The sequence below is a fragment of the Eleutherodactylus coqui genome, chromosome 5 (genome assembly GCF_035609145.1).
Source record: "Eleutherodactylus coqui strain aEleCoq1 chromosome 5, aEleCoq1.hap1, whole genome shotgun sequence".
Lineage (NCBI taxonomy): Eukaryota > Metazoa > Chordata > Amphibia > Anura > Eleutherodactylidae > Eleutherodactylus > Eleutherodactylus coqui.
Window position 1 is genome coordinate 18065455 of NC_089841.1, and position 26375 is coordinate 18091829.

Sequence of the window (26375 nt, forward strand, 5' to 3'; positions counted from 1 at the left end):
ATAACACCAGGTGATTGGGTCCTCATCAAGGGGATAAAGAAAGAGAACTAGAAGACCCCAAAGTGAGAAAGACCTTACCAGGTTTCCCCATTTGTACTTACCAGGTATTCCTAACCACTCCTACTGCAATACGGATCGCTGAACAGCTGACCTGGATTCACCAATCACACTATAATAAGGTAACACAGGCAGAGCAGGGGCAGTGGGGGGTCTGGTTTAGCCCGCTACAGAGGGGGGGGGGGGCACATTAGGTGGTCTTCGTCTCAACCCGGTGAAGAAATCCACACCCCTTCCCCGAGGGCCTCCTCGGTAAGGACAAAAATGACAGGAATAGCATTTCTTTTCGGTGTATTGGTGAGTCTGGGGAATGCTATTGATGACAGCCCTGAAATTGTCAGAGCTGATCATCATATTACCTGATCCTACACGATGGGGGGTGCTGGGAGAGCGCTGAGTGTAACTTTTATAGAAGGAGTGACGAGCGCCATACTGGTAGATATGCTCCCTGACTTATTCACTCCAAGCCATGCTAGCCGTCATAAAACCCTCCTGCAGTCATACCGTTTCTGCCGTCACACAGTTTAATGTCTGACCATTGTCTGTGTATAGCCTCCCTCACTTTCCACCTCGCCATACCGTGCACATCTCCAGCCCCTTTACCTTCTGTATCCCCCCATTACTTGTAGTATGTAAGCTCGTTGGAGCAGGACCCGCACCCCTAATGTTCCCATCAGCTGATTACTATGTAACCGTGGTTCTGTAATGTTTGTACTTTTGTCTTTCTGTATCCCCCCTCTCTATGTAAGCGCTGCGGGATATGATGGTGCTATACAAATACAGATTATTATAGATATGTGTCAGATGAGGGACTTGTTGGTATTGCACACAAAAGAATAAGGCATGGCTAAATGCTTGCCTGGCTTGATAGTACTCTTAGTCAGGCCACGTCCCTACGGCCATTTTAGTACCTACTGTAATACCTTCGGCCGCTGCCCAGGTGCCATCTTGGCTTCTCACATCCCATAGATGTACCTTTACCTGGCATCCCAATGCTTGCACTTGTAGTACACAACACCAGTGATTAGTGCCTTCTCTGAATTGCGTAAGAATAGTCAGAACCCTCCATCACTGTCCTCTGTTTCTTGATATATGGTCTATCTTAAGTGTGCGCTATAAGGTAGGCTCAGGGTGATACTGCAGGATATTTAGTCGTAGCAGAGGAATATGTATGGTCTCCTTCAGATAAGTGTCCAGTAGTGCGGGGAAAGGTTGCTATGGGTGACAGTAGTGAGGCGACAGGTTGCTATGGGTGACGGTAGTGAGGCGACAGGTTGCTATGGGTGACTGTAGTGAGGGGACAGGTTGCTAGGGGTGACAGTAGTGAGGCGACAGATTGCTATGGGTGACGGTAGTGAGGCGACAGGTTGCTATGGGTGACGGTAGTACTGACAAAGATCAGGGATAGTAGGCAGCAGGACAGAAGGGATGATTACATGATGCAGATAGTCCTAGGATGAGACAGTGGAGGAATAAAGGTTTACAGTAGTATTAAATGAAGATGACAGACAATGGCTTGAGTGCTGCTCTGTGTGGTGGGGTCAGCTCACAAATGGTTAAACGATCTGTTTCATTGGAATGCTTGTTTCACTTTCACCCCCACCTTTCAGCTTTAGAGTTCAGTGAGAAGAAGGGAGGGGGGAGTGCGTGTCTCACTCTCTAACGTAGTAGTCTGATAGCGATGCTCTGCTTGCTTGAAATGAATAGACTTGTAATGAAGATGATCACGAATGAAGTTTAGTATAAACTTGTGTAAACAGGGAACGTCCATTCTTGCTGTTCTTTGTGTACATGTCAGTTCTGTGATTGGTTTGCAGTGAGTTTGATTGTTAAATGGTGTTTTCAATGTGATAATGTCAGGTAAGAAAAAAATAATTATTAAGTTGTTGATAATGTGAGACCTGAGTGTTCCTATTAAGGGTAAATATCACAAGGATGCTGCAGTTAGATGTAGGAGTCTAGAAAGAGTTAAAGCTCTGTTTATCTTACTCCATCACCTCTCCCTGATAAGAGAAATTCCAGAGGGGCAGTTGTTAAGGTTGGAGGATCAAGCGACTCTGCAGATGATTGGAGTAGTAGTAGTTGTGTGAATCTTTATGTTATGCAGTAAACATTGTGTATAGAGAATGTTAATAATAATTATATGAGATAGAAAGACTTGACCCCACGATAGATAAAAGTTAATGACAAGTCCACAAGCTGTGATGAACATAAAATGTGTGATTAAGCTTCTTAACTGTACCTACCCCCCACAGATAAGTGATCCATGTTATACATTGGGTTTGCTGTTTCCATCTGTGGGCAGGGACCAAATACCTGCTGCTGTCTCCGATCCTGGGGTTATACTTACTTCGCGCTACCAGGTAATGGGACCAAGGCAGACTACAGGAGACTGCCTGAGGGATGCTGTGCGGAGAGGAGAACCGTAAAGGGCACGCTGTCTCTGGGATATGGCCTGAGCTACAGAGGGCACACACAGACGTGTGATGGTTGTGTGGTGACAGGTGCCTAGAACAGGTGCTAGGTACAGGCCCTAGCGGGATTGTGCTTTGGTACAACTGATAATGCCTATGCACCTCAAGACCTCCAAGGGCAACAGCAAGGGCCATGTACGGAGAACTAGGAACTCCTCTCCCAAAGGTACCTATGACGCCATCAGGGTCCCAAGGGGGGTACCGGACGAGTATGGGGCGAGAAAACGGATGGCTGCAGAGGGTTTGAGTCTCTTCTTGCATGGTGGGCAACAGTGAATAATAAAGTAGACTGTATTAAGTACACATACTATAACCAACAGAGATTTGTTAATTATACAAGAGATGCAATCAGGGGCCTAGAGGAACAACTATGACCTCACTTATGGTATGGCAAAATAGAATGGCTCTTGTTATATGTTACTAGCAGAAAGAGGAGGAGTTTGTAAAATGATTGGAGGATATTGTTGTACTTTCATCTATATATAAAATTGAATGTATGCGTGTGTGTCTGTCTGTCTATGTGTCTGTCTGTCTGTTTGTCCTTTATGCGCTACTACACCATTCATCCGATCGCCATGAAACTTTGGGAAGTTGTTGAGTACACTCCTGGGAAGATTATAGGCATAGTACAACTATCCTACGATAAATGGCGCGCGTGCGTCATCGACAGTTACGCCCCACCCCGCGTAGATCGTTCGATTTCCATCATTGCCACTAATTCTCTCACTTCCCGATGTTGTAGAAACATGAAATTTGGCACGAGCATTGATTATGTCATAAATAGGAAAAGTTAATGGGTCCCAACTCGATTATTCAATTCTATGCGCAAAAGAATTGGCGTCAAAATTTTATGTACGGAATCTAATTTTCTCGCTTCCCAATGTCATAGAAACTTGAAATTTGGCACAAGCATTGATTATGTCATAAATAGGAAAAGTTAATGGGTCCCAACTTGATTATTCAATCCTAAGCGCAAAAGAATTAGCGCTCAAATTTTACATACGGAATGTAATTTTCTCACTTCCCGATGTCATAGAAACTTGAAATTTGGAACGAGCATTGATTATGTCAGAAATAGGAAAAGCTAATGGGTCCCAACTCCATTATTCAATTCTAAGTGCCAAAGAATTAGTGTCCAAATTTTACGTTCGGTATCTAATTCTCTCACTTTCCAATGTCATAAAATCTTGAAATTCGGCACGAGCATTGATTATGTCAAAAATAGGAAAAGATAATTGGTCCCAACTCAATTATTTAATTCTAAGCGCCAAAGAATTAGCGTCCAAATTCTACGCACGGAATCTAATTTTCTCACTTGCCAATGTCATAGAAACTTGAAAATTGGCAGGAGCATTGATTATGTCATAAATAGGAAAAGTTTATGGGTCCCAACTCGATTATTCAATTCTAAGCGCCAAAGAATTAGCGTCCAAATTTTACGTACGGAATCTAATTTTCTCACTTCTCGATGTCATAAAAACTTGAAATTTGGCACGAGCATTGATTATGTCATAAATAGGAAAAGTTAATGGGTCCCAACTCGATTATTCAATTCTAAGCGCCAAAGAATTAGCGTCCAAATTTTACGTACGGAATCTAATTTTCTCACTTCTCGATGTCATAAAAACTTGAAATTTGGCACGAGCATTGATTATGTCATAAATAGGAAAAGTTAATGGGTCCCAACTCAATTATTCAATTCTAAGTGCCAAAGAATTAACGTCCAAATTTTACGTACGGAATCTAATTCTCTCACTTTCCAATGTCATAGAAACTTGAAATTTGGCACAAGCATTGATTATGTCATAAATACGAAAAGTTAATGGGTCCCAACTTGATTATTCAATTCTAAGCACCAAAGAATTAGCGTCCAAATTTTACGTACGGAATCTAATTCTCTCACTTTCCAGTGTCATAGAAACTTGAAATTTGGCACGAGCATTGATTATGTCATAAATAGGAAAAGTTATTAGGTCCCAACTCGATTATTCAATTCTAAGCGCAAAAGAAAAAACGTCCAAATTTTACATACGGAATCTAATTTTCTAAGGTCTCGATGTCATAAAAACTTGAAATTTGGCACGAGCATTGATTATGTCATAAATAGGAAAAGCTAATCGGTCCCAATTCGATTATAAGTGCAAAAGAATTAGCATCCAAATTTTACGTACGGAATCTAATTCTCTCACTTCTAGAGATGAGCGAGCACCAAAATGCTCGGGTGTTCGTTACTCGGGACGAAATTTTCGCAATGCTCGAGGGTTCGTTTCGAGTAACGAACCCCATTGAAGTCAATGGGCGACCCGAGCATTTTTGTATATCGCCGATCCTCGCTAAGGTTTTCGTTTGTGAAAATCTGGGCAATTCAACAAAGTGATGGGAACGACACAGCAACGGATAGGGCAGGCGAGGGGCTACATAGTGGGCTGCATCTCAAGTTCCCAGCTCCCACTATTAAGCCACAATAGCGGCAAGAGTGGGCCCCCCCCCCCGCACTGTCAGCGTAAAGATCGTTCTCCTCTGCCATAGCTGTAACAGCTGTGGCAGAGAAGAACGATGTTTGCCCATTGAATTCAATGGAGCCAGCAATACAGCAGGTTCCACTGAAAGCAATGGGCTGCCGGGGATCGCAGGATGAATTGTCGGGAAGGGGTTAAATATATAAGCCCTTCCCTGCAATTCATCCAGAAATGTGTTACAATAAAAATATATACCGGCGTATAAGGCGACGGGGCGTATAAGACGACCCCCCAACTGTCACCTTATACGCCGGCAATACAGTGGAGCAAAGAATAAAAATCATTACTTACTTCTTCTGACGTTCTGCGGCGCTCCTGCAGGCTGTTGCTCCCTCCTGGTCCACGGCAGAGTATTGCTTTCTGGACGCAGGGCTTGAAATCCCCGCCTCCAGAAACACAGCCAATCACAGCCATTCAATGACATCATTGTCATTGGCTGTGATTGGCTGAAGGCACGTGTGTTTCTGGAGGCGGGGATTTAAAGCCCTTCGTAGAGAAATCAATGCTCTGCCGGGAACCAGGAGGGAGCAACAGCCTGCAGGAGCGCCGCAGAACACCAGGAGGGAGCAACAGCCTGCAGGAGCGCCGCAGAACGTCAGAAGAAGTAAGTAATGATTTTTATTCTTTGCTCCACTGTATTGCCGGCGTATAAGGTGACAGTTGGGGGTCGTCTTATACGCCCCGTCGCCTTATACGCCAGTATATATTTTTATTTTTACACATTTCTGGATGAATTGCAGGGAAGGGCTTATATATTTAACCCCTTCCCGACAATTCATCCCCGCGCACGCCGGCAGCCCATTGCTTTCAGTGGAACCTGCTGTATTGCTGGCTCCATTGAATTCAATGGGCAAACATCGTTCTTCTCTGCCACAGCTGTTACAGCTGTGGCAGAGAAGCAGGATTTGTCTTCTATATGTTCTCAATGGGGTCGGCGCTGCTGCCGCCGGCCCCATTGAGCGCATATAGAGAAGATTTATGGCCTTAAGAAGGACGGTTGGTGTTCTTGAAACCCCAAATACTCCTAACACTCTCCCTATAGCAGCTCCAACACGATAGCACTTTCCCTGAACTAATGTCAGAATGCATCTGTGGCGAGCCGCGGGAGGGGCAGATTTCAATACTCGGGTGACACCTAATCTCGCCAGCCACTCACTGCAGGGGGGTGGTATAGGGCTTGAACGTTGCAGGGGGAAGTTGTAATGCCTTCCCTGTCTTTCTATTGGCCAGAAAAGCGCGCAAATTTCTCAGGGAAGAAAGTGAAAGTAACTCGAACATCACGTGGTACTCGTTACGAGTAACGAGCATCTCGAACACCCTAATACTCGAACGAGTATCAAGCGCGGACGAGTATGCTCGCTCATCTCTACTCACTTCCCAATGTCATAAAAGCTTGAATTTTAGCACGAGCATTGATTATGTCATAAATACGAAAAGTTAATGGGTCCCAACTCGATTATTCAATTCTAAGCGCCAAAGAATTAGCGTCCAAATTTTACGTACGGAATCTAATTTTCTCACTTCTCAATGTCATAGAAACTTGAAATTTGGCACGAGCATTGATTATGTCCTAAATAGGAAAAGTCATTAGGTCCCAACTCGATTATTCAATTCTAAGCGCAAAAGAAAAAACGTCCAAATTTTACATACTGAATCTAATTCTCTCACTTCCCAATGTCATAAAAACTTGAAATTTGGCAAGAGCATTGATTATGTCATTAATAGCAAAAGCTAATGGGTCTCAACTTAATTATCCAATTATTCAATTTTAAGCTTTAATTCTCTCACTTTCTGATGTCATCTATATATATATGAATGTATGTCTGTCTGTCTGTTCTTATGCATTACTACACCATTCATCCGATTGCCATGAAACTTTGGGAAGTTGCTAAGTACACACCTGGGAAGATTACTGGCATAGTACAACTATCCTACGATAGGTGGCGCGCGTGCGAGCATCGTCGACAGTTATGCCCCCCAGACAAAGATCGTTTGATTTCCATCTCAAGCACAAAAGCAAAAGGCATTACGAGCAACGGGATGCGTGTTCAACTACAAAATGATGCATCCGCCGAACATTTCGCAAGACATTTGCTGGATATTGAGAATGCTGAGGTAACATGAAAGCTGTGCTGTGATTGGTTGCTATATATTATATTGCTGAGGTAACATGAAAGCTGTGCTGTGATTGGTTGCTACTTATACTGCTGAGGTAACATGAAAGCTGTGCTGTGATTGGTTGCGATATATTATACTGCTGAGGCAACATGAAAGCTGTGCTGTGATTGGTTGCTACTTATACTGCTGAGGTTACATGAAAGCTGCGCTGTGATTGGTTGCTATTTCTTATACTGCTGAGGTAAAATGAATGCTGTGCTGTGATTGGTTGCTATTTTTTATATTGCTGAGGCAAATTAAAAGTCGCGCTGTGATTGGCTGTTATATATTATACTGCTGAGGTAACATGAAAGCTGCGCTGTGATTGGGTGTTATATATTATAAAGCTGAGGTAACATGTAAGCTGCGCTGCGATTGGTTGTTATATATTATACCACTGATGTAATATGAAAGCTGTGCTGTGATTGGTTGTTATCTAGATATATAAAAATGAATGTATGTATGTATGTATGTCTGTCTTTGCAGCAACGCGCGACGGGTAAGCTAGTGCATAATAAAATGAACCAGCTGATAACTCTGGCATAGATGATCCATTCAGGGACTGGTTAAAAACTTTTTTGGACCCGGGTCACAAGTCATATACTCCACACTAGTCTATGTGTCAGTATTTGCCTCCATTCTAGTACTCTGCGGTTGCTGCTGTATTCCATGTATCCAAGGATGGCTACAAACCTTATTGACACTTCCATCACCAAAACTATGTTCCAAAATATACAAGACGACGGAGAACAAGATGGCTTACTGGGTCAGGTGACCACCTCAGTCTGACAAGTGATGGGTAAAAGTTCCATGAAGAAAGCGCTATTTTGGGGGGCGTGGTTTGGTGTAGGACCGAGACGGCCGTGTCTACATAGACTCCGCTCGGTAGCGACCTTCAGCGACGGTTAAAGCAACGGAGGGCTTACCTGTTCTCTCCGTACAGCAAGGGGAAGCTCCGCTGGTCATGGCGACGTCCCGGAGAAGGAATTCAAAAGCCAAACCGACGCGCTTAGAGGAGTTTTTCACTCCGCGCGCTCCTCTCCCTGAAATGGCGGCAGACGGAGCGGCAGAGCCTGCAGACAACGACCCGGTAAGGGACTCTCACAGTCCTCATGTCCTGCTCCCTGGGAGTAGTGGGAAGGAAGAGAACACGCTGGGGGAGACGGGAACCCTGTCCCATAGCAGAAGAGAAGCTGAGGGTGAGGGCAAAAAGAAACCTAATGTCCCCCCTGGCCGTAACACAAAAAACAAGATGGCGGCGGCCACGCTGCAGAAAGATAATCCTGCTTCTGCCTCTAACAGTCCAGCTAAGCAACGGCAGAAATTGTCGGTTGACACTGAGGAGGTTAATCCCGATGTGAGTGCCTCTGATGTAGTTTTGGAAGGTGAATTAGATAATTTGAATGCAACAGAAAAACCTGCCTCTGAACTTTATATTAAAGAGGCCATAATGGCTTTAAGGAATACAATACAGGCAGACTTGAAGAGCCTAACTCAACATGTGGACACCTCAGTCCTAGAGGTTAACAATAGACTGAATACCACAGAAAACAAAATGGGAGAGCTTGTAAAATCCCATAACAAGCTTATAGATGCGCACTATGATCTGGAGAATACGGTTACCAAGTTGCAGAATAAAATAGCAGACCTAGAAGATAGGAATAGGCGCAACAATGTTAAAATGCGTGGCGTCCCCGAGAAGATCACCAACACCGAAATCCACGACTATGTTTTACGTCTAATCCAGAAAATTCTTCCAAACATTCCTGAGCATGAGCTCAAGATAGATAGAGCTCACAGGCTGCCTTTACCTAAATTTTTGAAAGATACCAGTCCAAGAGACATTATAGTGTGTATTCACTATTATAGCACGAAAGAGGCTCTCATGAGTGCCGCGAGGAAGATGGGGGTCTTGCCGAGCCCCTATTCAGAGATCCGTTTATTTGTCGACCTTTCGCAGGCTACTATGGAGGCGAGGCGCAACTTTGCAGACATCACTCTGGCCCTGAGAGAGGCGAAGATCCCGTACAGGTGGGGTTTTCCCACGAAAATCCTTGCAACAAAGGAAAATTCTCTTCACATCTTTCACGACCCTACCTCGGCCAAAGCTATCTTGAAAACGTGGGGTATCAAGATAAAAGATTCTTCACCCATGCGTGCTGATAATCGTCCTGGAGAATCCCGGGTGAGAGACCCTTGACCGTCTTACTCCTTGCTGTCACACAGGACAGCTGTTTTCTTGCATTAAGTCCTACCGTATTAAGGACCTGCAGGTGTGAAGGTTGCACACTCGCACTTCCCTGCAAACTTTCATCCCCCTAAACGAGCCCGCAAGCAGTTGCTTGCCTATTTACGTCAGTATGTTTTGCTGTTTTTATCTCTCTTACGATGCGTTTTTGCATTTTAAATGCACTTCGTCAAATTGTGTGAATTATTGCATAACCAGAATATTCTTTTTCCGCTTTGTTTGTAGTTTTGTTTCAACAGGCATTACTCACTACTGGGGTTCCCCGTCTCCTAGCTCCGTTACGCCGTTCCAATGGAAATGGCGTTGAAGATACTATCGCTGAATGCCAACGGGGTGAACTCCCCACACAAGAGAAGCTCCGTATGGAAGGAGGCTCTCCGGTGCAGCGCAGATATTGTATGTATCCAGGAGACACATCTTCTTGACATAGACTGCCCCCGTATGTCACATAAGAGTTTCCCACATATTATCTATGCGTGTGCCCCCAAGAAGCAGGCGGGCGTTTTGGTTGCAGTCAGGGAGTCCATAACGTTCAATGTTGAAAAACAGATCAGCGACCCTAAAGGTCGATATATAGTTCTGGTGGGCTCTCTGAATGGAACGCAAATTACACTAGTCAACATTTATGCCCCGAATGTAAAACAGATACACTTTTTGAACAAGCGTATGAAAAAAGTTTCTAAGGTTTCATGTGGTCCGCTGATTTTCTGTGGGGACTTTAATCTAATACCTGAGGGTAACATCGATTCCACTCACCACACTACAAAGAGGGCAGCTTCTCTGGGCCATTGGCTTCGGAGGAATGCTCTCCTGGACACGTTCCGCTGCCCTAATGCAACGTCAAGGGAGTATACTTTTTACTCATCTCGTCATAAGTCGTTCTCCCGTATCGACCTATGCTTGGTCGACAAACAATTAATCTCCTCAGTGGCAAAAGCGGAAATCGGTACGGCCACATGGTCGGACCATGCTCCGACAGTGACAACACTTGCCCTGGGTAGGCCCCGTCAGGTGACTAGATTGTGGAAAAATAATACATACCTAATGCAACTCCCTGAATACAAGAAAGAAATTAAAAAGGACATGGAAGAATTTTTTAGGTTGAACGACTCTCCAGACATAGACCCCAATGTTCTATGGAATGCCCACAAGGCCTTTATGCGAGGGGTCCTTATAAAGTTGGGTGCTAGGTATAAGAGACAAAAGCTCAAAAAAACAGAATCCTTGATTTCAGATATCCAGCTTTTAGAGGACGAGCTGCAGGCGGTTCCGTCGCGGTCTTCCCATGATAAATTAATTAAAGCGCGTCTTGAATTACGCAATATTTTGCAAAGTGACTTCGATAAAGAGGTTACGGCACGGAGGGCTAATATTTATTCCTCGATAAATAAGCCAACCAAGTGGATGGCCACCCTAGTAAAAAAAAGAATAATAAGAGCGAGTATTCCTTTTGTGTGGAACTCAAAAAATAAAGAATTTAAAATAACTCACCCCCAAAAAATCGCAGAAAGATTCCGTAAATATTATAGTGACTTGTACAACTTGAAAGACGACCCCTCATTGAGCCATCCGAGAGGTGCCGCGATAGAAGACTTTCTAAATAAATTAAACCTACCAAAAATATCTCCCTCCCAAGCAGTAGACCTTGACAAAGAAATGTCAGCAGAGGAGGTCGCAGATACGATCTCAACTATGAAAAATCAAAAAGCTTTTCAGCCGAATATTATAAACTATTCCAGGGATTACTATCCCCATATTTAGTAAGAAATTTCAACAGAGCCATGCAAAGAGGCGCTTTTCCTGGAGAATCCTTGCAAGCAACTATAGTAGTTCTTCCAAAACAAGGTAAATCCCCTGACGATCCCTCAAATTTTCGGCCAATTTCATTACTAAACACTGACGTGAAGATTTATTCCAAAACCCTGGCAAGGCGACTCCTAAATATTCTCCCTGAGATTATCCACTCCGACCAGGTCGGCTTTGTGAAGGGGAGGCAGGCCTCAGATGGCACGCGAAGGATAATAAATCTCTTACACTCGGCGAGATCGACTCGTTCCCCCGTGGTGATGCTCGCGCTTGACGCCGAAAAGGCATTCGACCGGGTTCACTGGGAGTATGCCTTCAGGACCATGGAGAGGTTTGGCATGGGGGAGGGACTGGTACGGGCTGTTCGTGCCCTGTATTCGTCACCATCAGCCAGGACGTTAGTGGATGGAATTTTGTCAGAGCCTTTTAGGATAACAAACGGCACTAGACAGGGCTGCCCGTTATCCCCTATCCTGTATGTTCTCACGGTCGAACCACTAGCTGAATCTATCCGGGCGTCGCCCGGGGTAAGGGGGATCCCGCTGAATTTCCGCCAGCACAAAATTGGACTTTTCGCGGATGACGTGATTATTACTGTGACGCATCCGCTGAGCTCACTGAGAGCTGCCCAGAAGGTCTTGCGGGTTTTTAGCGGGGTCTCGCAATATAAACTAAATGTAAATAAATCTATGATATTGGGTGTGAATATACCAGGGGACTTGAGGGAAGCAATAGAGAGGGAATTCCCATTTGAGTGGAGAAAGAATGACATCCCGTACCTAGGAATCCACTTGTCCCCCAACATGAGCGTCCTGGAAAAAATTAACTATCCCGGGCTACTAGACTCTTTACAGAGAGAGATAGAACGTCTAAATAAACTCAACTTGACATGGTACGGCAGAGTTATGACGTATAAAATGAAACTTCTCCCTAAAGTTCTTTATTTATTCAGAGTCCTACCGATTGTCACTTCAAAAAATACGTTATCAAAAATCCAAAAACAAATGTCGGATTACATTTGGGGGGGAAAAAAGTCGCGTCTGTCACTGTCTATTTTAGCGATGCGACGGTCCAAAGGGGGGGCTGACATTCCGGATATAGCAAAATATTACAAGGCCTCTCTCCTGAATCAAACAAGGTGCTGGCTTCTACGGGAGGACAGAACAGGTTGGGTTGGTATGGAGAGCAATTTTATAAGACTTGACACATGCAGGCCACTCCTCTTTGCTGCATCTTTGGAAGCCATGGCGGGTCTGGCGGACCCAAAGACAGAAGTGAAAGTAGATACTAGAGGTCTTTCGCCAACCATGGTGGCCTCATTCGAGGCTTGGAAGGAGCTAACGAAGAGAGTGGCTTTATACGACACTCTGAGGACTCCTCAGATTCCTTTGGAGACCGTGTGTGTGTTTCTGCAGGATCTAGACTTGAGAAATTGGAAAATGAAAAACGAACTAAAAGTGTCCGATTTAATGGTGGGAAATGCGTTAAAGACCTTTAACGACTTCCGTACTTTGCATAACTTACAGCAGGAGGAAGCATATACATTCTCAAGGATTAGTCATTTTCTGTCGAAATCCCAACTTCACGAAATAAAAATACCACAGGACATTATAAAAAAGATCTCATCACAGCTTACCGTAGATAAATCCGAAACGAGAGCCTACTACGACATACTGACCGGTAATATTGTCCCGACCAAAAAAAATGCACATGTTAAATTGGGAAAAAGAGTTGAGTACATATATCCCGATTGAAGCTTGGTTGAAGGCCTTTAAGCTGGCTGGGAGGGCTACCAAAGGGATGGGTACATTAGAAGTGCAAATAAAAATTAATATGCGTTGGTATTACACCCCCGCACTCCTCTGTAGTAGATTTCAGAGAGGAGACGGTGTGTGCTGGAGGGAGTGTGGGGGAAGAGGCACTCTCTCTCATGTTTTTTGGTCTTGCCCTAAGCTGTACACCTACTGGAACGGAATTTTGAACCTGATGGACAAGACCCTGCAGATCCATTTGCAAAGAAATGCAAAGCAGATTCTGCTGTTGTTGGGTCTGGGGGATCTCCCTCCCCCAGCTAGGCTTCTGGCGGGACATGCCTTGATGACTGCTAAGTCCTTGATCGCGGGGAAGTGGAGAGAGCCCCTCCCCCCTACATTACAAGAGTTTAAAACCCGAATGGCGGAACAGAGGATATATGAGAGATGGTTGGCATTCAGAGAAGATAATATGTACAATCACGTGGAGAAGTGGAGCATGTGGAGGGACCCTGCATAATTTTGGTAGATAAGATCTGGTGATGCCTGATGTTGGTTTAATTCTGTTTATTGTTTTTATTAATCTAGTTATTTCTCTTTTGTTTTTGGCTATATGTTTTGTTATGGATCTACATGACTAATTTATGTGAATCAGTGGAAGCACATTATATTACAACAAAGTCAGAGTGCACAAAATATATGTACAAAGTAAGTTGGACAAGTTTGAGTGTTGTGGAGATCAACTCTAAGAAAAAATTTAGACTTCATAGAGATGGTGTGGTAAGGATAGGTCTAAAATATCCCTAATTATTATATGTGCTGATTGTGTACCACATGCAATATCTGCTGTATATCATTTTCTATGCTTCAATAAAAATTTAATGTTTAAAAAAAAAGAAAGCGCTATTTTACTTTGATGATTCTGAAGTGTGACATTTTGATTCCAGTGTGTCCTGATTGTACCGGAGGATTGCTCTAAATAACTGATTGACACTTCGATGAGTAAGATTTTATATCATGATGGACAATAATTTTTATATGAAGAAAGAAGCATCAATCGGATAATAATAAATCATGGCCAAGATTCTCTCGGGGGGCGGGCCTAATTGTGGATACAATTGGGGGAATGACTTTATATAGATGTAGATATATATGTATCAATGTAATACTTTTATATGAAATGATTACATACTTAGTCTTGAGGTGTGAACCCAGACCTTCTGGTAATAAAGCTTCGGGCCGGAGGAAGCCAGGGGTCTGTGGTAGAGCTACTATATATATATGTGTTTGAGACCTAGTCTTACTAAGATACTACGCTGATGTATTGATCTAAAGTGGGGAATGTTAAGAAAATTGTAGATCAATGTATCAGTTAATTGTTCTTTTATTGGATTGTAGACTAGAAAGATATAGCCTGCTGCTAGTATAAGTATTGAAGGGGTTAAACGAAAGCTTTTCTATACCATTACAGGGTAGACAGACAAGATAAGAGTCTCCAGACTGCCTCCCTTGCATTCCTTTGCACTGAACTCATAACGGTCTCATTGTATGTTATAGTAACACTTCAAAAGGTGTAACTTATGTTAATCATTTTAGTTTCAGCCTATTATGTATTATTATTAATCTTGGAGGTATGTACTTTTCCTGTGATGTCATTTATAGTTTAAAAACCAAATACACCTTAGAATAAATTAGAAATCATCTGATACCGCACAGGCTGGCGTGATTTGTATTTCTCCTGGGCCCAGACTTCTACACGAGATCTGGGATCATTTTCTCTTTGATAAACACATAAATTCTCCTTACAGGAACATTTCCATAAGAAAATGTAAAAGCCATAATAATAACCCTTCCCAAGCCAGGCAAAGAACCAAATGCTCCAAATAATTATCGCCCCATCTCTCTTTTAAATTCAGATGTGAAGTTCTATGCCAAGGTAATGGCAAACAAACTGTTTCCCTTCATGTCTAGCTTGGTCAAAAATGATCATGTGGCCTCTACTGTAGGCTGCCAGGCCCCAGATGGTACTAGATGCCTGATAGACTTGGTGGATGGGGCTTCAAAAAGCCAGACGCCCTCTCTGTTATTGTCCTTGGATGCAGAGAAGGTGGGTATTAGTGTATCTTGTCGCCACCGGAAGTGTGGGTGGTGACAAGGTACAGGGAATTTGACAGACCGGCCACCCCCCCCCCCTTTCAGGTCCTGGAACTCACTGCAGACTTACAGCGGCGTAACAGGCCCTCCAGCAGCTTAGCTCTTGCCACAGAGCCACCTTCTTCTCTGTCAGCGGCATCCTCCCTGCACTGAGCTGTGGATCAGCGGCGGAACAGCTAATTTCCCGGCGGCCTCCCTGCACAGGGCAGTGGTGGAGGAATAGCAGCTTCTCCAGCGGCCTCCCTGCACTGGGGTGCAAAGCAGGACAATGAGGCATCAGCGGTAGAGAGCCTTCCCTGGAGGCCTCCCTGCAGTGGACAGCGCCGGCGGACTACGAGGGAGCAGGTGAGCAGCAGCAACAGCAAACCGCTCCTATTCCACAGAGTGAGGGAGGGGAACGGAGGCTGCAGGGGAGCGAAGAAACAAAAATCTAACTGCGGCTACAGTGCTGCGGAAGGAGGGGGATGGAGGCTGCAGGGGAGCAGGAACACAAGTAGCTAACTGCGGCCACAGTGCTGCAGAGGTAGGGGGACGCAGGATGCAGGGGAGTGGGGACACAGCAGGGGAGCAGGGACAAAGCAAAATTAGAGCGGTGACAGGGCTAGAGAAGGAGGGGGACGGAGGCTGCAGGGGAGTGGCAAAACAGCAAGATTACTCAAGGGACAGAAGGCTGCAGGGGAAAGTGCAGGCTGTTAGGACCTTCAATGCTTGAACCAATCGGGAGCTAGGGGTGTGACAGGGCCATTCCTCCTGTCAAACCACTAGCTTCCGGTGGCGTCAAGATACACTAATACAGAGAAGGTGTTTGACAAGGTTCATTGGGGATACAGGATTCAAGCATTGCAGACATTTTGGTTTGCGGGCCCCATCCTCTAGGCCACAGGTGTCAAACACAAGGCCTGCGGGCCGAATCCGGCCCGCCGCCTCATTTTCTGTGGCCCGCCGGCTGTGCAGTAAAGTTCTTTCACCTCCTTGCTGCTGTCAGTAGCCGATCTTCTCTCGGCTTGTTCTGTCTAGTGCAGACAGTAATAGAGGAGTGCCGATAGCAGACTGACAATAGCCGGGAATACAGTGCAGCAAAAAAAAAAAATCATTACTCACCTCCCCCGGCGTTCTGCGGCGCAGCTGCAGGCTGTCGCTCCCTCCTGGTCCCCGGCAGAGCATTGCTTTCTGGATGCAGGGCTTGAAATCCCCGCCTCCAGAAAGCTAATACACACGCCGTCAGCCAGTCACAGCCATTCAATGACATCATTGAATGGCTGTGATTGGCTAAAACACACGTGCGCCTTCAGCCAATCACACTATTCAATGACATCATTGAATGGCTGTGATTGGCTAAAACACACGTGCCTTCAGCCAATCACACTATTCAATGACATCATTGAATGGCTGTGATTGGCTAAAACACACGTGCGCCTTCAGCCAATCACAGCCATTCAATGATGTCATTGAATGGCTGTGATTGGCTGACGCTGTGTGAGTTAGCCAATCACAGTATTAGCTTTCTGGAGGCGGGGATTTCAAGCCCTGCGTCCAGAGAGCAATGCTCTGCCAGGGACCAGGAGGGAGCGACAGCCTGCCGCAGCGCCGCAGAACGCCGGGGGAGGTGAGTAATGAATTTTTTTTTTGACACTTTCTTTTTTTTGTATTACCGGCGTATAAGACGACCCCCGACTTCAGAGCAGATTTTTCGGGTTTCAAAAGTCGTCTTATACGCCGGTATATACGGTAATAGTGTGTGTGTGTATATATATATATATATATATATACACTATTATTTTTATATATAATAGTGTGCGCCACTGGCCGCTATGGGGGACCTTATTACCAATCGCGCCACTGTGGGGTTCACTTTTACTATACTGTGTTACAATTAACAATTAGAATCGGCCCTTTGAAGGCAACCATAAGGCTGATGTGGCCCTCTGTGAAAATGAGTTTGACACCCCTGCTCTAGGCCATCAAGGCCCTATATTCCTCCCCCTCAGCGATAGTTCTGATCAATGGGCTTCCATCCAAGCCTTTTAACATAACAAACGAGACATGACAAGGGTGCCCTCCGTCACCCCTGTTTTTTTCAATTGTCATGGAAACATTGGCAGAGGACATTAGAAATAATCCAAACATTGGAAGAATTACAGTGGCCCCCCCCCCGACACACAAAACAAACCTGTTCGCAGGCGACATTATCCTAATACTCACTAAACCGGAGTCATCATTAGCTTATGTCGTCAAAACATTGGAAAAATGTGGTTCACTATCCTACTATAAAGCCAAGTCTTCAACATCTCTGATGAGGGGATTAACACAACAAAGCACAACAATTGTCATCCAGTTTCCCATCCCAGTGGAGTCCCCACTCGATTCCCTATCTTGGCATTGTATTACTGCCTGACACCTCAAACCAACTTAAAGCCAACCTCCCCCACCCAATAAAATCAATACAAGAATAACTGGACAGACGAGCCTCCTTGGGGTTGGGATGGATGGGCAGGATTATACTATATTAGATGTTACACTCCCTACAATCCTCTATCATCTATGGACCCTCCCCATACCCATCCCGATCACAACCTGCGCTTCCCTCCACAAACACATGGACTTGTTTATCTTGTAAAAAGCAAAACTCCAAGTAGCCTTCTAAAGACTCTGGTTGCCACCCTCATCCACTTCCGACTCAACTACTGCAACTCGCTGCTCATCGGACTTCCCCACACCATACTCTACGCTCTCCAATCTAAATTAACCCCTTCCCGCAACAGGGTGTAAACTTACGTCCTGGGGATAGCGCGAGATGACATATGATCTCGCGCTATCCCACAGCAGGAGCCAGCTGTCAGTCACAGCCGGCGTCCCGCTGCAGCAGTGGGGGTGCATCAGAGATGCGCAGCCCCCCCATTGTTAACCCCCTTCCTGACACGATCTACGTAGATCACGGCATGGGAAAGGTTCACAGAGGGAGCGCGCTCCCTCTATGAAGTTGCCGGGCTCTTGCAATATAATCGCAGACAGCCCCGCCTGTTGCCATGGCAACAGAATGCCAGACACTGGCGTCCTGTGTTGCCAGTGCCTGAGATTGCTGTATAAGCGATAAGACATGGCAGGGCAGTAGCCCTGTAATGCCTTATCACAGCGATCATCAGGGCAGTGTTGTAAGTCCTTCAGAGGGACACAAATTGTGTTAAAAAAAAAAGATTAAAAAATGAATAAAAAATAAAAAAAATTTAAAAAACCCTTTTTTATGCTTTTTCTCATATTAGCATAAAAAAAGGTTAAAACAATTAAAACCCCACATAGTTGGTATTGTCACATCCATAACGACGCGTACAATAAGCTGCACATGCTTTTGACTGTGCACGGAAAAAAAGCGTAAAAAAACCCCGCTAAAAAACTGAGGCAAAAATGCTAATTTTTAGCATTTTGCCTCCCTAAAAACGCAATAAAAGTGATCAAAAGAGCCGTATGTACCCCAAAATGGTACCAGTAAAAACTACAGCTTGTCTCGGAAAATATAAGCCCTCATAGAGCTCCGTACATAAAAAAATAAAAAAGTTACAGGACTTTGAATGCTGCGATTTAGAAAAAAAAGACTTCCAAAATAGGGTTTATATTGCAGAAAAGTGGAAAAACCTAAAAAAAAAATTTAAGAATTTTGGTATCGTTGTAACCGTACCGGCCCGCAGAATAAACGTATTGTGTCATTTATGCTGCATGATTAACGCTGTAAAAAAATAAAAATAAAATCTATGGCAGAATTGATGCGTTTTCTCTCCCTGCTATCATAAAAAAAAACAATAAAAGTTTTACAATATAGTGTATGTACCCAAAAGTGGCACCGATAAAAACTACAGTTCACCACGCAAAAAACAAGCCCTTACACGGCCGCGTCGACGGAAAAGTAAAAAAGTTATGGCTTTTGATAAATGAAGAAGAAAATCCGGCAAAAATCGTTGCGTTCTTAAGCCCAAAATAGGCCGTGTCATTAAGGGGTTAAATGCGGCAGCTAGGCTCATTCTTCTATCCAGCCATTACTCAGACATCTCTGCATTATGCCAGTCACTGCACTGGCTGCCCATCCGCTGCAGAACTAAATTCAGACTCCTCACTCACAAAGCTCTCCATGGCGCCGCTCCACCGTATATAGCTTCCCTGCTGCCCATACACCACTCAGCCTGCACACTCCGATCCGCCAACACACTCAGGCTAAACACCCCACTAATACGAACCTCACATGCTCACCTACAGGACTACAGAGCAGCAACCATCCTCTGGAATGCTCTACCCCAAGGCATCTGGGCAATTCCCGATGCACAAAAGAACCGCACCTCTTCAGGGAGGCATACCAAATGTCCTGACCCAGTCCCCCTGCCCCTCCCTAACGCTCCCCACACCATCCAGCCTGCTTATTGCATATGACCTCTATCCCTGCACCTGCTTACCACCCCACTTGTTTCTTAATAACTGATTTCCACATATAATCCCCTACTGCCCGTGTTCCTCCATGCCTTACCTTCCCCCTTGTACCTCCTGTACCACCCCACCCCGTTTGTTTCAAACTTATTGTTGTATTGTCTGTGTTCTCCCATGATGGAAAGCGCTGCAGAATAAGTCGGAGCTATACAAATAAAAGATGATTATTATTATTACTACATGGGGCTCATCCCGACAGGCGTTCTGTTGTTCCCCTCCCATCGCCTTTATTATTGTAGTATTATAATAAAATATTAACCCCCTGTCCACCCTACAACACCAAAACCCTGACACTACTCTGGGGAAGTTAGGAAAACAATATTTTATACTAATGTCACTATTTCCTGTTGTCTGAGGCCGGGGGGCGTCCGATAGTCAGGTGTATCTTATAGTCCAAAAAATACTGCAAACACCAGAGGCGGAGCTAGGGTTTCCTGCACCAAGGACAAGAGCGTTGTATAGCCCCCCCACCATCTGAACATTCCCTCCACTGGCTGACCCCTCCCACCAGCGACTGATAACGGAAAGTCACTCACACTATAGCTTACATTTGTTAGTAAGTCACAGCAAATAATAATGCAGGTAAATCACTAAATGTAGCAGTAAAACATAATGTTATTAATATGCCCTATAGAGTAAAATACAAGCACTAAATGAGGGTAATAATACCAAAAACTACATAATTGTACTATCTGAGGACAACCCCTTCCCCGTTGAGTCCGGTCTCGGTTTACAGCTGCAGTCCCGCCCAGTTTGTGGGACGTCACAGGGACTGCAGCCAATAAGAGCTCAGAGATTCATCTTTATGTGAAACTGTACAAAGGCTTTCCTGACACCCAGATAGGTGATATCCACGACACCACTTTCATCCACTACTTCTGTGAAGGGGAATGCATTGTGGCTTGCAGTTTGCCCCCCGCCCCGACAATCACAAGAAGTCCAAACTAGCCGGGCTTCATGTAATTGTAGGGTCACAGCAAACTGCGATACAACCCTACTGACCGCCATTACATCCCAATGAGAAGAGTATTGTGGCCAGAGTCTCCATGTAGCCACAGCCGTACTGGTGACCCCTTCACCAATTTAGAGGGGTTCAACAAATTACCAATATGAAACTAAGAGAACAATAAAGGCAGACAATGATATTTTATTGGACACAACTTAGCAGCTCCTACTAGTGATTCCAGATCCCTCCTTCTCCAGTCCTGCAGAGGAGGAGCTGGGGAATATAGTTGGGGGAACGAGGACAGCATGGGCCAAGGCACCTCTCCAGCCCTGCACCGCCAGCGGCTACTGTAGCAGTAGGGCTGTTGGAGAAGATGATCCAGCAGCCGTCCGCCATGTAGTCACTGACTAGTGTCACCTTATGACCGGGATGCTTACATATCAGCGATTAGTAAATGTGTGCTGGTGATCTGTAGGCCTTCTGATTATACACTGACAATAATCAACAACTGTGTAGTAAATGGCTCTACTAATACAACTAGCACAGTGTCCTGCCTGGCTCACACCCCACTTCCTGCCTACAAGCACCAGGGGCACATGCCCCACATCACCCCTCCACAGCTATGATCCTGCTACATACATCCATTACCTGGTGATGGGAGCGGCTGGCAGGTCTCCATCATGGCATCCTTGTACACATTCTTGTGTCCTTCTAAATACTCCCACTCCTCCATGGAGAAATAGACAGCAACATCCTGACACCTTATAGGAACCTGACAACACAATATACAGTCATCACCCAGAAGCCTCCAGTGCTGTTACTGTATAATGTCCCAGCATTCCCTGCAGCGTCACCTCTCCAGTCAGCAGCTCAATCATCTTGTTGGTGAGTTCTAGAATCTTCTGTATATTGATGTCCTCATGTATCAGGGGGTGAGGTGGAGGCCCCATGATTGGGCTCAGTCTTCCCCATCCATCACACACAGGGGCCTCACAGCCATCGCTAGAGGTCTTCTTCACTACTGTGTAATCCTGTATATGGGGAGACATTAATAAATATCACTACAGACATTTCCAGAATCTCTCCCCTCTCCAGTGACATCATCTGTTATTACCATAGATAAGAATGATGTAATGTGACATCATCAGAATCTTTCCCCCCTCCAGTGACATCATCTGTTATTACCATAGATAAGAATGATGTAATGTGACATCATCAGAATCTCTCACCTCCCCAGTGACATCATCTGTTATTACCATAGATAACAATGATGTAATGTGACATCATCAGAATCTCTCCCCCCTCCAGTGACATCATCTGTTATTACCATAGATAACAATGATGTAATGTGACATCATCAGAATCTCTCACCTCCCCAATCAGCTGGAAGAGTATCTCTAGGGTGAGGTTGAATACACTCTCCGCCATCTTGTTTCTGTCCTTCTCCATCTCTGATGAATCAGTCCTGTAGGGACCTGAATGGAAACAATATGAACCAATGTAAAAACCACAAAAACCAACATCTCCAACTTCAGCTGCTTTTTCCAGGGTTTTCTCTGAAGCGCTGCAGTGTTTTAGCGCACAATATAGATGTCTGCAATGTACATGCGTGTTGGGATGTATGTGTGACATCGGGCAGCAGAATCCTCCGGACAGCCTCCCGTTAACCCCTTCCTGCAGCCATTTCTCATCCCCACCGCCCAACGACAATTGCTATTATATCTGCTAATAAAGCTGGATGAGCGCCGCTATTGTGAGGGACAAGTAGGATTTTTAATAGCAGCATTTAATGTGGGAGAACCTTAGAAATACTTTATTAGGAATTCATTTAATAGGAAATTTTATAAAAACATTTGCTGGAATCCTTTAACCCCTTAGTGCTATAGGTAGTACATGTACGTCCTGCAGCGTCGGGGTATGTATGAACGCGCGGCGATCTCCCTCCATACAGCGCGAGCGCCGGCTGTTTACTGCGGCTGATACCAACTCCGATAAGCTGGCAATTCTGATAGCGCCATTTAAAATGGGATGAGATCGCAGGGAGCCGTGCAGGTGTCATGGCAGCCGGGGGCCCTCTGTAACGCCCCGGGGCTGTCCTGGCAGAATGCCTATCAAGCCATGCCCGTGGCTCCTCCAGAAAAGGAGTGAGAAGATGAGCCCATTCCCATCTAATTACTTCTCTGTACTAATTACTTACTGACTCCACGACCTAAACGTTTACCAGCGTCCGTATCGCGGCATCCAATAAGCCGCACAAACCTCAGTAAAGTTTACACCGCCCTATCCCGTCTGGGCCCAATCTGTAGCAGAAAGTAGGCCGACCGCTTCTATAGCGAAACCCGTTACACGCTGCCGTCACAGAGATAACAAATATCACTAGCGAGGAACGGCTAATACATTCCTGATGACAGATGGAAAACATCCTGAAGGACATACAAATGGCCACCAAAATAAACCTGCAGGGGGCGCCCTCCAGCCTCACGCCTGCCCTGCAAAGAATTGCATCTTCTACACCCAGGTACGCAGAGGGATCTGTTCCTTCAGCCAGTAGGACTTACTATTCTTATACAGAGGAGTCTAAATCCTGCTGGTCAGAGGGATCTGGTGCTTCAGCCACTAGGACTTACTATTCTTTTACAGAGGAGTCTACATCCTGCTGGTCAGAGGGATCTGGTCCTTGAGCCGCTAGCACGTTCTATTCTTATACAGAGGAGTCTACATCCTGGTGGTCAGAGGGATCTGGTCCTTCAGCTGCTAGGACTTACTATTCTTTTACAGAGGAGTCTACATCCTGCTGGTCAGAGGAATCTGGTCCTTCAGCCGCTAGCACGTTCTATTCTTATACAGAGGAGTCTACATCCTGGTGGTCAGAGGGATCTGGTCCTTCAGCCACTAGGACTTACTAGTCTTATACAGAGGAGTCTACATCCTGCTGGTCAGAGGAATCAGGTCCTTCAGCCGCTAGGACTTACTATTCCTATACAGAGGAGTCTACATCCTGGTGGTCAGAGGGATCTGGTCCTTCAGTCACTAGGACTTACTATTCTTATACAGAGGAAAAGGTACTGGACAGACCCTGTTGACCATAATGAGTTCTGGACGGCAGTTTCCTGGATAAGTAGCACAGTGTGGTGTAGAGACTTCAGGCTTTCAGACATTGTTGTGTCAGGCCTTGGGCCCATCTCAGCTTCCATGTTATGGTTGTCATTTATCAGGCCCTGGGAAAGCTGAGTGAATTCAGTGTTCTAATCTCCCCTTCCTCTCCTTTGTATCTGGCAAGCCTTCGATGTACAGGAGTCCCACCGGCTACTGACAAGGGGATGCTAAATAGGCCCCTGCTGGCATGGATTGGCACCTTGGATGGTTCAGGCAGACATCCTGGTGCCCAAGTTCACATCATAAGGAAATTATTTAATAAATGATATTTGGGCGAATGAAGGTCTTAGCCAGATATGAATTAGATTTTCAGAATCGGGCTGACCAGCCAAACAAAACTCATCTACAGGCATTGAGGTCCAAGGCTCAGAGCACCCAGAACTGCATATCTGGGGAAATATGGATGTCAACTCATCCGTGCGTGGGCTCAAACCATATGTAAAATCAGGACTAAGAATAAGCCAGGCCCAAACTCACAATCGGAGGATCTCCTGCTGAGATATGACTGAAAACAGGGAAGTAGAATAGCTTCGTGTGGAGCAGAGTGTAAGCTCTCGCCTACGACCTGAAGGTTACAAGTTCAAACCCTGTGTGGTTCAGGTAGTCGGCTCAAGGTTGACTCAGCCTTCCGAGGTCGGTAAAATGATGAGCACCCAGCTTGGTGGGGGATAAATAATAATTACCTGAAAGCGCTGCGGAATAAGTTGTCGCTATACAAATATCAAGATTTATTTTGATTCAATTATGATTTTCCACCAGGAATACAGGACTCCACCCCAACCCTCCAGAGAGACATCAGAGGGGGCGGGGTAAAGAGTAATCTGAGGGACCCTTTATAATGTTGGATCCAATATTTTTTTTTTATTTACCCCAGTTTATTTTAAAAATCTGTCTTGTGTATTCTACTGTATTTCCTTCTGTCCCGTGAACAACCTTTTTATATTTTTGTACAAATCAGATATATTGCACTGCAAGGCCTTTTCTAGATTAAATCTGCAGTTTAAAAGTCAGCCTTGTCCGTTTTACAACAAATCATAACGCTGAAGTTTGTGTTCATAATTCGGCTTCCAGTTTACCGATGCTAAAGCTGGTGGTGGCAGCGTTATTTGTAGGAGTATTGTAGAGCTCTGGAGTGTGTTAGAACGGATCAGGTGGATGATTTGAGATTTTGCTTCAGGTTTCACAGTTGCAGGGGAACCAGTAGTATAACTCGATTTTCACAGACTAAGCTCCTTATTATTTAAAATTTAACTTTTATTTGTAACCACTTAAAAAGAAAAGCTTTTGTTGGTTTGCGAAGGCCTCATAAGAACAAATGGTTATTAACTCTTTAATAGTTCAATACAGATGATCTTGTTTTGTTAGGCACATGTAGTCTCATTTCACCCGTATATCTGAGGTTCATAGAATACCTGGGGCCATATGAATCATGCCCTCTTGAACCGGGTGACTAGTATATAGTCTAATAGCAGAAAACCCTCATATAACGATATTTCCAGTTTTCGTGTTCTGCTCCAATATGTAATAATGCGTAACTAAACCGATTCTTTGTTAATTGCCTCCAGCCTACCTTCAGGGCTGGAGCTGCTGCTAGGCTGTTTTTTTATTTGATTTCCTCTTACTTTATTTTGGTTTTATACCTATCTACCTGAGCTGAGTTACTAGGAATTAGCATTAAATCACAGGCCCAAACTAGTAGATTAGGGTTATTTAGCTTATTTAACATATCTATGCAGAAGCTTGTGGTATACACCTCAGGGTTAATAGGGTCATTTAATCTGAGTGACATTCTGACACACCAGATTTGAAGTCAGTGATCCTCAGGGGCGACCACTGAGGAATCAATCACGTAGCTATGTTATAACATAATAACTGTATGTGTGTAATGTACACGCTCCTATACTGTGTATTGCGGATGTAGCAGAGCTGTATGTGTGTAATGTACACGCTCCTGTACTGTATGTGTATTGTGGATGTAGCAGAGCTGTATGTGTGTAATGTTCACGCTCCTGTACTGTATGTGTATTGTGGATGTAGCAGAGCTGTATGTGTGTAATGTACATGCTCCTATACTGTGTATTGCGGATGTAGCAGAGCTGTATGTGTGTAATGTACACGCTCCTGTACTGTATGTGTATTGTGGATGTAGCAGAGCTGTATGTGTGTAATGTACACGCTCCTGTACTGTATGTGTATTGTGGATGTAGCAGAGCTGTATGTGTGTAATGTACGCGCTCCAGCACTGTATGTGTATTGTGGATGTAGCAGAGCTGTATGTGTGTAATGTACACGCTCCTGTACTGTGTGTGTATTGTGGATGTAGCAGAGCTGTATGTGTGTAATGTACACGCTCCTGTACTGTATGTGTATTGTAGGTGTAGTAGAGCTGTATGTATGTAATGTACACGCTCCTGTACTGTATGTGTATTGTGGATGTAGCAGAGCTGTATGTGTGTAATGTACACGCTCCTGTACTGTATGTGTATTGTGGATGTAGCAGAGCTGTATGTGTGTAATGTACGCGCTCCAGCACTGTATGTGTATTGTGGATGTAGCAGAGCTGTATGTGTGTAATGTACACGCTCCTGTACTGTGTGTGTATTGTGGATGTAGCAGAGCTGTATGTGTGTAATGTAC

The 26375-nt window shown here is 44.8% G+C and overlaps 1 protein-coding gene across 3 annotated transcripts in view; it reads right to left on the minus strand.

Annotated features, from left to right (window-relative positions):
• The window catches only part of LOC136628981 (zinc finger protein 585A-like), a 380809-nt gene that overhangs the window by 105301 nt on the left and 249133 nt on the right, over positions 1-26375 (minus strand). For 2 of the 3 annotated variants that reach the window (XM_066605056.1, XM_066605059.1), the window contains exons 12-14: positions 21954-22057; positions 21437-21613; positions 21231-21354 (exon numbers count right to left, since the gene is read on the minus strand). The exons of the other annotated variant lie outside the window; for it this stretch is intronic. In XM_066605056.1, coding sequence (XP_066461153.1) covers positions 21231-21354; positions 21437-21613; positions 21954-22057 — 405 coding nt within the window. The remainder of the gene's footprint in view (positions 1-21230; positions 21355-21436; positions 21614-21953; positions 22058-26375) is intronic. 3 annotated transcript variants of the gene reach the window in all.